This window comes from Amblyomma maculatum, chromosome 8, assembly GCF_055883805.1.
Source record: "Amblyomma maculatum isolate TAMU_Amacu chromosome 8, ASM5588380v1, whole genome shotgun sequence".
In the NCBI taxonomy this organism is placed as follows: Eukaryota; Metazoa; Arthropoda; class Arachnida; order Ixodida; family Ixodidae; genus Amblyomma; species Amblyomma maculatum.
The window spans coordinates 7,304,460-7,315,471 of NC_139351.1; the positions used below are offsets into that span (position 1 = coordinate 7,304,460).

Here is an 11,012-nt window from a genome sequence, read left to right on the forward strand (position 1 = left end):
CCGATCCCAATCTTATCCCCGTATTCTAAAACACTCCTTACTTTAGACTGTTTCCCTACCTTACGTTGGGAGCCCTCCATGTTCCCTAAACACAAGGAGCGCCCGAAGGGCCTGACCGAATTCTGAAAGCTTCCTAAAGCCTTCCTAGCGAAAGGAGCTCCTCACCTGTTTAACTGGCGGATATGACTCTCCTGGTTACGAGATTATGTATATTAAATGTGAATAATATGCCAATAATGAACAAAATAAAGGAGCTGCGTTGTTAGTTTAAAGTTTATTTGATATATCTAGGCATGGCATGCATTTTATTATGCACGTTTTGGCTGAAAATTCTTGAAATGGCTGAATTCAGCAAAGAAGTAAACAGAGTCTGGCAACACTAATTTCGGCGTCGCGCCGCGCCAGTCGCGCCGGGTTTAACGTGGTCGGAGTCTTCCTGTTCGCGTGTTCTGTCTCTTCGATCCTTGTACGTGCTGTGTTTGCCACCATACCGCCAGCCGACATGCCGGTAAAGATGCCATTCCTTGACGAAGAAAAGGATCTTCTAACTGAGCTGCTAGGGAAATACAAGAACGTTGTTGAAAACAAAAAGACTGATGCGATGTCCCTGCACGCCAAAACGAAGGCATGGGAGCGCTTGTGCCTTGAATATAATAGCATGCCTAACGTGCGTCCACGGGAAGTCAAGCAACTTAAGAAGCTGTGGGATAACTTGAAGCAAAAATACAAGAAAGAAAAGGCGAGACAAGCGAGAGAGCTGATGGCCACAGGTAAGTTTCAGCATTTTATAAACTGTCATGTGCCGTATTCCGTTTTTTTTTTTGTATTTCTGACTGTGACGCTAATTACAGGTGGTGGACCACCACCGGAGCCTCTCGACGACAGGCTCGCCCAGATAGAGGCAATCGTGCCGCATATAGCGGTACGGGTTCCGAACCCGTATGACAGCGATGTGCAGCCGTCAGCCAGCCAAGCCGTTGCCAACATCATAGACAGCATGGTGGTAGGGGACGGCCGGTCCGATGAAAGGGATGAAGGTAAGCAGGACATTCCGTACAACCCAATTCAGATTACTATTTGAACCGCTGCAGCTGTCGGCTGCATATTGTAACATTCCCCATATTAGCTATTAAGCCAGTGCACATTAGTGTGCAAGCGGCAAATGTCTTTTTTCAGCAGTGCTGCAGTACACGTTTGTGGCTTCCAAGAATGTGTGTATTGAGCGCGTCTTTTAACTTCCTTCTGTGCATCGCACTTAAGCAAAATGAAAAGCATTCCACTATATTTTCTACATAAGCAAATGTAACGGCAATCAAGCTGCCATGCTTGGAATGTTGTCTCTAGTACTATAATTTCATTGGTTTGTATATTAGCGCTAAACAGTTATGTGCCGTCAATATTTTTGATTAGGACACCTAGTAAAGTTCTTGTATTTGTTTTGAAACTGTTAGAGATTTTGTATTGATTGTTAAAGTGCAGTGTATGACAAAGATGCACCATCGGTCTGACATGAGCGCTAAATTCCGTCTCTATTTCATGTGACAACCTGAGTTCCACACACTTGTAGGTTGCTTGCTTACAATGCTATCACCACAGTGATGAATGACTCTCCTTATTGAGACGGAAGTAAAGTGCTTTCAATCAGCATGGTAAACCAACTCGACCAAACGCTGTCATTATTGAAGATTTTATTACAATGCTTTATATATCCAAACTTCTTGCAGAGTTCCCAGTGAACAGTCAGGCAGATGAGATGCTGTCTGACGCCACACTACACAGCGAGCCAGCAGCTGCCGTGGACACTGCTGGGTTGGCAGCCGAAGATAGACTGGCAGCTTCATGCAGCCAGGAATCGGCAGCTGAACGACCGATGCGTCGTCGACAAGGTGGTCGAGCCACTGCTGTGGAGGAGGCAATATCCAGTGAGCTAGAGGCCCGTCTTCAGGCTGCAGAGAATGAAAAGGCACAGAGGCACCAAGAACACTTGTCAAGAATGAAGATGATAGAAGATGAACATGCATTCAAACGCGAGCAGCATGTAGATGAGAGAAGCAAGCGGAATGCAATTCACAAGATGAAAATGCGCGTCTTGAGGGCAAAAGAAGAAGCCCAGAAACTTAAGATAACTATTTTGACGAAGCAGCTGACTGCTCTGAATCTGGAGCAGTGATCGGAGCAGCATAAGTCTCGTGCAGATAACCGACAAAAGCTTCTATGTATATAACATTGAATAAAGGGGCATATTGTGCTAGATTCTACTGTGTTGTTTCATGCTTTCAATTTTTTAGTTCTTTATATAGTTTTTCCATATGTCGGCCCACACGCATTTCTGCACAAAAGACATCACACAGTTTTACCTCTAATCAGAGTCCGTCTCACTGTCGTCTGCAGTTCGATTGCTGGCAAAGCAACGCTGAATCAGCCTTGTTCGAACTTGCATGCCTAGAAGGCTGTCAGTGACGCATGCATCAGCATCTGCCTGTTCAGGTTCAGGCTCATCCCCGTTTGGAAGTGGGTCTTTTAGAGTGCACGCAATATTATGAAGTGCTGTACATGCAGTTATGATCGCAACTGATCGCTCAAGTTTAGACTCAAGCTTTTTGCTCAGGCAAGCAAACCGCCTCTTCAGAACGCCGAACGCCCGCTCAACAGAGTTTCTTGTCCTGATATGGCTCTTGTTGTACCTGCAAGCAGAAAGGCAAAATAATAAACTCGTGCACAACCATTTTCCTTGCCTTGGCATCAATAGAAGTTGCAAACATGCATAGTCCTGACCACAGAGCAGTGTCTGGCACTTCTGTTTCTCCGTAGGTGCAGCTTTGAAGTGGTGCTATTGCCATATCATCTGGCTTCTTAGGAATAGAATGTGTGTAATCAATGCAAAGGCTGGTGCGACTAAGCAGGTTACTCCTGTGCAAGACATTTACACAAAATCAAAAGCCTTTCGTCACATGACAGAACATGTGCATACTTAAATGCCTTGTTCCTCTGCTACAGAGAAATGCAAGCAGTTTCCTCCTTTTCGCATGCAGGCATTGCATCTGTGAGGCTGGACAAACTCATTTGCACATTTTCGATTGAAGCTTCCATGACAACACAGCTGCAGAAGCTGATTAAAAAAACGTGCCATATATATATGGCACGTTTTTGAATAGAGGTCCCATGATAACACAGCCACAGAAACTTGTTTGAAAGAATGGATGTAACATTGCTCATGCCCGACATGCTCTCTGAGCACGTACGTGGGGTTACAGCAGCACATTACGGATTGAAATATCTGCTGTGCAATGTTGGAACCAACAATTTTGCGCTGTGCTGCGCACACAGTAATAGAAACTGATCGCTTTTTGCTTCACAATCCTTCTCGGGCATGCCAATCTTCTCTTCCATGCACCACAAGCTCGCTCCACAGAACTGTGCATTTTAATAATGTCCCCTGCTGTTCCCGCCAAGAGTAAGCCAAAATAACTATTGCATGCATACTTCACCTCAGTGCTGCAAAATTGTTTTCCTTACCTCTTTTGTGCACAAGTCTGAGGGTTCCTTAGTGGCGTCAACAAGAAAGGCATACATGCGTAGCCCTGGTCACCTAGGAGCATGCCTGGCATTTCCTTTTGTTCATACGCCACCATCAATCGGCTGTTGCTGAAGATCCTGTTGTCATGGACTGACCCAGGCCAACTCGAGACAACATTAAAAAACTGAAGCTCTGGTCCTGTGACAGCCTGTAAACAAAGCAAGAAAGAGAAGTTCAGATCACTGTGGTGCTTAAGAGAGAAAGAGATCAAGAGACTGCACTTTATTTAGCGACGGACAGTGCTCAACTCAGCAGCTTCTCGGTCAGCCGTATCATGCAGCTAGGCAGCCAGCACGCTGACCCTTGTCAAGCATGCCAGGCTAACATGGGAAGTAGAGTGATTTGTAGGGCCTGTGTGAGCATAATACTATCCAACGCCAGCGTAGCCTTCTTTACCCTAGGTAGCTACACCTGCATCATGCTCCCAACATAACTGCGCGGTGTTCTCTGCATGCATACGTGTGCCAAGTTCTGATTTTTTACGTAAGGGGCGGCAATCAAAAGCAGAGATGCATTGTCTTGTCATGATTTCCTTATTGAATACTACTTCACACCTCTGTCTGCTGTAGATTAGCAGGACAAGCTACAAATACACAATGTTACAATCTAGCGCACAATAACAGACACTTCGGGATACGCATCCGCATTTCTGCCGACAGGAATTACACTGTACGTAAAACTACGGTAGGTGAAGAAATGTCCTGTCTGTAAATAGTGAGGCAGATATTCACCACTTGTGGGTTTCCCCGGCTCTGAATCCGAAGAGAATCCTTCACAGCAGAGGGTCTTTCGCCAAATAACCCGTCATATTACATTGCTTGGGCGCAGGGGCCTCATCATCGTTCCCTCTTGGACTGTACTAGAACGGCTAACCTTATTTCTTTCAAAGAACGTTATATATATATATATATATATATATATATATATATATATATATATATATATATAGTGTTACTTACCTGCACATTGATGGAGAAGTATCCCTTTCTGTTTCTGTACACTTCAGCGTTTTCACCGCCGGGACTCTTTATGGGCACATGTGTGCAGTCGATACACCCAGTAACGCCGGGAAACCCTCCAATGGCATAAAACCTTGTCATTGTAGACTTCGACTCCGCTGCAGTGGCATTCGGCAGCCGGACGTACTTCGGAAAGAGACGCAGACAGATTGCCTGCGTCACTTCCCAAATACGTCTGCACACGGCGGGCTGGGACACGTTCACGAGATCCCCCACCACAATCTGCATTGCGCCAGTTCCATAAAACCGTAGCGTAATCAGAAGCTTCAGCGCGGGCGGTAGTGGAGACCCTCTGTTGTCCGCACTCACACGTAACTACAGTTCTTCCAGAATAGTCAGCACTGCTTCCTTAGAAAAACGATACCGCATCAGGAATTCATGGTCGTTGTAGTGCTCCAGCGGATTCAGCCTATCGGCGAGACGCTGCGGTATTGGCGGCCGCGGAAGCGCGTACACCCGGCCGTGCAAAAGTTCTCTCGCGTGGAGCAAAAAACTTCTGTAGCTTTCGAAGCTACCATCCTGTGACACGAACGGCATCGGAGGCATTCTTCCCAGTTCCTTTCGGGATAAGGATGCAGTTGGATGGAATCGGGAACACCGTGTCCAAGAGATAACAAGTCAGAAGTCGCGATGTGCAGGAAAGCAAGACCGCTAAAGAAAAAGAAGTACCTCACCGCTGCGCACGGCACATACGATCCGCGCCGTGCGCAAAGAAGCGTACCGCATGCACTGCCGTGCGGAGAAGCATGCTTTCAGGTACAGGAGCGACGTTAGGATGCACGAAGGTAACGTCCTGACAGCCTAAGCTCGGGGAAGCACCAAGGAGGCCCTAACTTAGGGCCCCTTAGTAAGGGTCGTTTCAGAATTGACGTCAGGTCGCCTTAGACTGAGTGAGGCGCCCTTAGTAAGGTAAGGAGTGTTTTAGAATACGAACCTTATTCTCCTAGCTACATCGTTTTCTTTGTCCGGATGTGCCGTTACCACGTATGCTAAGTAGCCATATTCGCTATCCTTTCCAGTCCTTGCTTACCTACCGTAATTTTCTTTCCTTTTCTTGGGATTTTGAATATTACCTTTTCTACATTCTCATTTTTAGGCCTACCTTGCTGCTTTTCATGTCTAGGTCATTAATCATCATTCGCAATTATTTGCCTTAGTTGCTTAACGAGGCAAGATCATGAGCGAATCGCAGGCACTGCCCATCAACATCTATGCCTAATTCCTCCCATTATATGTCTTTGTAAACTTCCACCGAGTAAGCTATGAAAGTACTGGGGAGAACGTGCCTCCTTTCTTAACACCTTCTGTTATGGGAATTAATTTTTATTTATGCACTATGGTTGCATTACAGCAACTATGACGTATGAGCTATGTAGCTGTGCAGTATGAAGCAATTATTTTTTAGCCTTTTCTTTGTGCTTTTTCATGCACACGTCGGGTAGTTTTGCTAACTGTAGAAGGTATTCATGATATGCCACTTATTGCGTTCTACGATCTGCACTGATTGTTCACTTTTTTTTTCGAAGAGTTTGCCACAAGGCATAAGTTGAGAAAGGGGGAATGGGATGCAGGAGATAGAAAGTTAAATGGAGTGAAGTTCAGTTGCGCTTATATATTCGAGAAGGGTGGCAGTATAGCGATTGTCCATTGTCCATTTCTCATAATCACTATCGCAATTCCACCGCAGGCCCACCTTCATGATTATCCGTTGCCTAATGTGAGTCGTCGATGGACACGTCCACAATAAGTGACGCACATCGCAGACGTCAGGTGGAGTGTCACAGTGATGGCACCTGTCAGTCACTGGTAGATCTTTTTCCCGCCATCGATGTCGAACAGATGGGGTCAGAGCCGCCCCAGCCCGGATCCGGCGCACTGTCACCTCCTCCTGCCGAGTAAGACTACGGCGCAGAGGGTGCGAACACGGAGGAATGAGAGCGCGTGTTCGCTGGCGCAGAACTTGCGAATCGGAAAAGTGGGACAGGAACGGATCTGGGGGAAGAGGGGAAGGTGGTGGATCGCCTGATGTGTTTATATGCGTCATAGCATCCGCTTGAATATTATGTGGATCGCGAGCATGGCCGCGAATCCAGTGTATGCGCACAGGACATGGGTACTTTGAACAGAGCAAATGTATGGACTGTGTAATTTGGAATGTGCGTCGAACGGCCTTAAGCTGTTTAAGGGCAGTGAGAGAGTCTGTGTAAAGATGAACTGCATTGAATGTAGAAACTGGTGGAAGGGAATGTATGGCATTGTAAATGGCTTGAAGTTCCAGTGCCAGAGGGGTGCACTTCTACTATAAACTAGTTTGATAGTCGCCCACTGCCATATCTCCAGCCTGCTTTTTGGCTACCGTGAGAGTGAAGTCACACGTCAGTTAACTGTACTGCGTTTTTTTTTCCTCCATTTCCGAGTGTACACATCCGAAGGCGTTTTGACTACCTGATCGGCTTGACTACATGCACGCGCGTATAGGTCAGTACAGCCATCGGTTCTTACAGCTTATTAAGCTAAATTACAGTACCTGTCACAACATCATTATTAATGCAGAAGTTATCTATGCTACTAGTCGCATGTCTATTTAGAAGCACCTATACTACTAGTTCGCTTCTCAATGGTAAATCTCGATAACAGAATACATACCCGCCCATTTGTACACTGTGTTCCTCATTTGGCCTAATAACTCCTGAAACCCTACGATATTCTATTTCATGCCCCCTAGTTCCTCGAACATGGCTGCTTAATAAGCGTCACTAGCTAGAGGTTCTAAGTTAAACTTTACCAGCGTCAGTTTTTAGTAATGGTCTGTCCGGAGCCGGAAAAACCTAACACCACCTGGTGCACCAAAGGTCTGACCGCTGCCGGGGACGCTTGATCCGCAGCCCCTGGGGCTGGTAGGTCGGATGTTTAATGTAGTATTCATCGGATATATTGGCTTACCACAACACTACGTTGGCCAAACCCTGCTTTGGCGGAGGCGTTAGTTTCCTGAGCTCTGCACCCTACTCAGGCTGCACCCCAAATCTGTTATGCAATCCCATTGACACGCAGATTTTTATTAATCTTGTGGAGACTCGCGCGACTCTGGGGTCAGAACCACTGTCCCATTGCATTCAAGTCGGGTGATCTACCTATACCCACCGCTGCACCTATTCTTTTTCATAAATCAGGTGCTTCCTTTAAAAGTCGGGAATTGAACGCTTGTTTGTGCGTGGAAGTAATTGTTTTATCCCTTCAAAATTTAGTGAAGACCTGACTCTTGATTCCGAATACTTGATTCTCTAAGCTAATTGGCGGAGATTAACTTGCGCGCAATTTCCCCAATTCATCAAGCAGGCAAGTAGGTGGCAACAGGCATTCTGCAGCGGGAAGAAGTATCAATTTTCTTCGAGAACATTTGATCATAGAAGGCGAAGTAGAATAAATGAATTTAATTCAAGCGACGAAATGCGTAAATGTAATAAATGCAGCACTTTCTGACAAATTGCTCTCTTATGCACGCGTATTACTGTATTCTCTTGTCTATCAAACGAGGAAAAAAAAATCAAATTTCAGCCATTCCCTCTTTCTTTATGATGAGCAAATTTTTTTCTTGGTTACGTACATCTATAAAACATGCGCCAAGTAACCCTCCTCTTCTGTTTACAGATTTTGGAAAAGAAGACAAAGATCACAAAGTAAATGCAAATCTGAAATAATTTCTTCCTGCGGGTGTTGACAGTGATGAATTCATTTTGCGTATTTTGAGCGTGCCTGATATTACAGTTTTAAGACCTTCATGTCAGTACATCATATAACACCACCCACCTAGAAATAAGAGGCATGCGGGTATTTTTTCAGGAGTTTACAATAATATTTTCCCTGAAGCTTACATAAATCATGCGCCTGAATCAACAATAATGAAGCTTGACCTTTGCACGAATTGGGTGTTTGAAAAAATTCTAGCATACGCTTTTCATATTTTGTGTGACGTTGTGCCACAATTTCCGTGTCATTTTCGAAAAGCACTTAATAATCGTACTTTACGCTCGATAAATGTTTCCTTCAATGTGAGCTAGTGCAGCCGATATGTCATCAATGAAACTAGAACGTTTACCATAAGCAAAAAGTAAAAAAAACTGTCATTGTGAGCAGTTTTCAGCTACACGCGCCGCGATTTCTTCCTGTTTACAGCATTCATCTGGAGATCTCAAGGTCATCGGACGGAGTTCTGTTTGTGGAGCGCCTTTTGATGAAGCTCAAGCAATAAAGTCGGTGCAGTCGGATATATTCATTACTTCGACGTACATGCGTTTGCATGTATGTCGTAGCCTTACAAGTCGAACATGTGCAGACATGATGTATTAAAACCAACATACTAAGCCAAACCTGCAATCTCACATTTAGCCTTTCTCTACAGACCCTCCTTCCTGATAGCTAAATTTTTGTTTTGTTTTTAGGTAACCTAGCGGACTTGCTTAGGCGTTTATTTTTGAACGTAATTTTTGTCCTACTTTTGCGAGCTAGTGACGGATTTCTGTTTGTGGAGCGCCTTTTGATGAAGCCCGAATGGGACAAAAATAACATAGTTGTGGCTGTAGTTAGAAAATTGAGTAATGAAGCACGAAACGAGGCCTTGCACGCATACAACACACGTGGAAGTTCATGCAGCAAAGCTTGTAAAGTACGGCTGCGAAGCATTGAAAAACAACAAAGGGCATATGCGCCCGCCCCTCTATGTTGTATCAGGGGCTCGAGAGCTCGGTTATTGATCCTGATAATAAAGTTTCTCTGCAACTCGCATCGGCCGCTTTTAGAGGCGCTAGCACGCAGGCCCTCGTAGGTAAATGGTCGCCAAAGAAACAAATGCCGAAATTACGTGGGGCCACGTACAGCGATGTGTCTTGTGTTCCATGCCGCTTTGGTACTATAACCTCCATAACGCTACGAAATAAACATGCTTATGCTCTATTTCAAAAATAAATAATATGCCGATCCTCTGTTCATTGCAATGCTATAATCACATCATCTGCTTGTAACACATCAAGGGTATAAAATCAAAAGAAATAGTAAGTATTTTAACATCAGTCAAGGAGATTCGAATTTTCCCGCGGTTCCAAAGAATGACTCAATGATAGAATAAAGACTTTACTTGTACTAAGAGATGTATCTCGGCCTCAGTTTGGTTAATTAGGAAATAAGGAGAGATGAGGGTGAAGTTTCTCGCTTCTCAGTTAAAGAAGAAACGTTTCTCGCTACAAAGAAAGAAATGCTCAACGCCTGGAGAAATTCCGAGTGAGCATGAACGCCTCTCAACATATTATCATCACTATAACAAAGCAGCTGCCTTTGAACTATGTCGGATGCTACGGATAAAATTTGGTTTTGCATTTTTTGTATCACTGTGGCTAAAATAATCCCCACGGAGTTAGCTCAAGGCTGGTTTATATAGCGGACCGTCGGTCTGTGAGCCATGCGTCCAGCTTACGCACATAGCTGTAAACTGACTAAGAAAAAAAGCGAATCATGCGCTGGGCGAAAGAAAGTTTGCGCACTATAATAAAGCGACTGGTGACGCCTGGATATAGGAAGGGGAATGAGGCAATCTAGCCGCGCTCTATGGCTTACCTGACAACTTCCACCCCCTTCTCTTCATTACCCCGTCTTTAGCTCCAGACACTCCTATCCTGAAAATGAACTAGAGGCACGAATGAGAAAGCACGTCTCCTTCTATTGTCCCACAACTGCCCAAGTCGCAACCAAAGTGCCTCCGGAGATTTGAGGAAAATAGCCAAGATGAATGCGGACAGGAGGGGGAAACTTCCTAACAACAGCCATGAAATAGATCGCCGCGTTACCACTCACGCATTTAATTTAGCGCATGAAGTGCAACAAGTGCAAACAACACGTCAGTTGCCCACTGCTCGGATCAAAACAAAACGGTCGGAGTAAAATCGCGAGTTCATTGCCAGCAGCAAAAACTAGCCACTCTACCAAACCAAAGCGAAGAATTGGCGAGTTATCACACCTGCTACACGCAGCTTCGCAGACCGTAACTTACACCCACTAGAGCAACCCCATTTGACTATTGTCTCTTGAACAATAAGCGGGCCAACTGTCACACTTTGCTAGTGTGTTCACACATCACTATTGTGCCCGTGGAGTGACAGTTCGTCACAGGAATCAGCCTTTACCGGCAGCAAGTTGCGAAGCAATTATGAGAGCTTTCTGAAACTAGGCACGTTTGGTCCATTATGGTGACAAATGCTACGCGAATGTGACCAGTGAACTACGATAAAGACTGTATAAAAATAGAACAGACATGAGCCTGCAATGAAAAGAAAGTGTAAACGGCCCCACAGAGATCAACGAATATAAGTCGAGCCACTGAACCTACCGCTGTTATCAGAGATCTATCCCCAAAAGACACTGAA

At 45.1% G+C, this 11,012-nt stretch overlaps 1 protein-coding gene across 1 annotated transcript; it reads left to right on the top strand.

Moving 5' to 3' along the window:
- Nucleotides 1–502: 502 nt before the first annotated feature.
- LOC146180489 (uncharacterized) lies at nucleotides 503–2,170 on the top strand. The gene is made up of 3 exons (XM_084577758.1): nucleotides 503–770; nucleotides 852–1,037; nucleotides 1,725–2,170. Exons 1-3 carry the CDS (start codon nucleotides 503–505, stop codon nucleotides 2,168–2,170), a joined length of 900 nt encoding a protein of 299 aa, XP_084433884.1.
- The last annotated feature ends 8,842 nt before the right edge of the window (nucleotides 2,171–11,012 follow it).

Coding starts and splice junctions, on each gene's coding strand:
- LOC146180489 (XM_084577758.1), top strand. CDS start 503: ATGCCGGTAAAGATGCCATTCCTTGACGAAGAAAAGGATCTTCTAACT. Junction 771..851: donor GAGAGAGCTGATGGCCACAG/GTAAGTTTCAGC, acceptor CGCTAATTACAG/GTGGTGGACCACCACCGGAG. Junction 1,038..1,724: donor GTCCGATGAAAGGGATGAAG/GTAAGCAGGACA, acceptor AACTTCTTGCAG/AGTTCCCAGTGAACAGTCAG.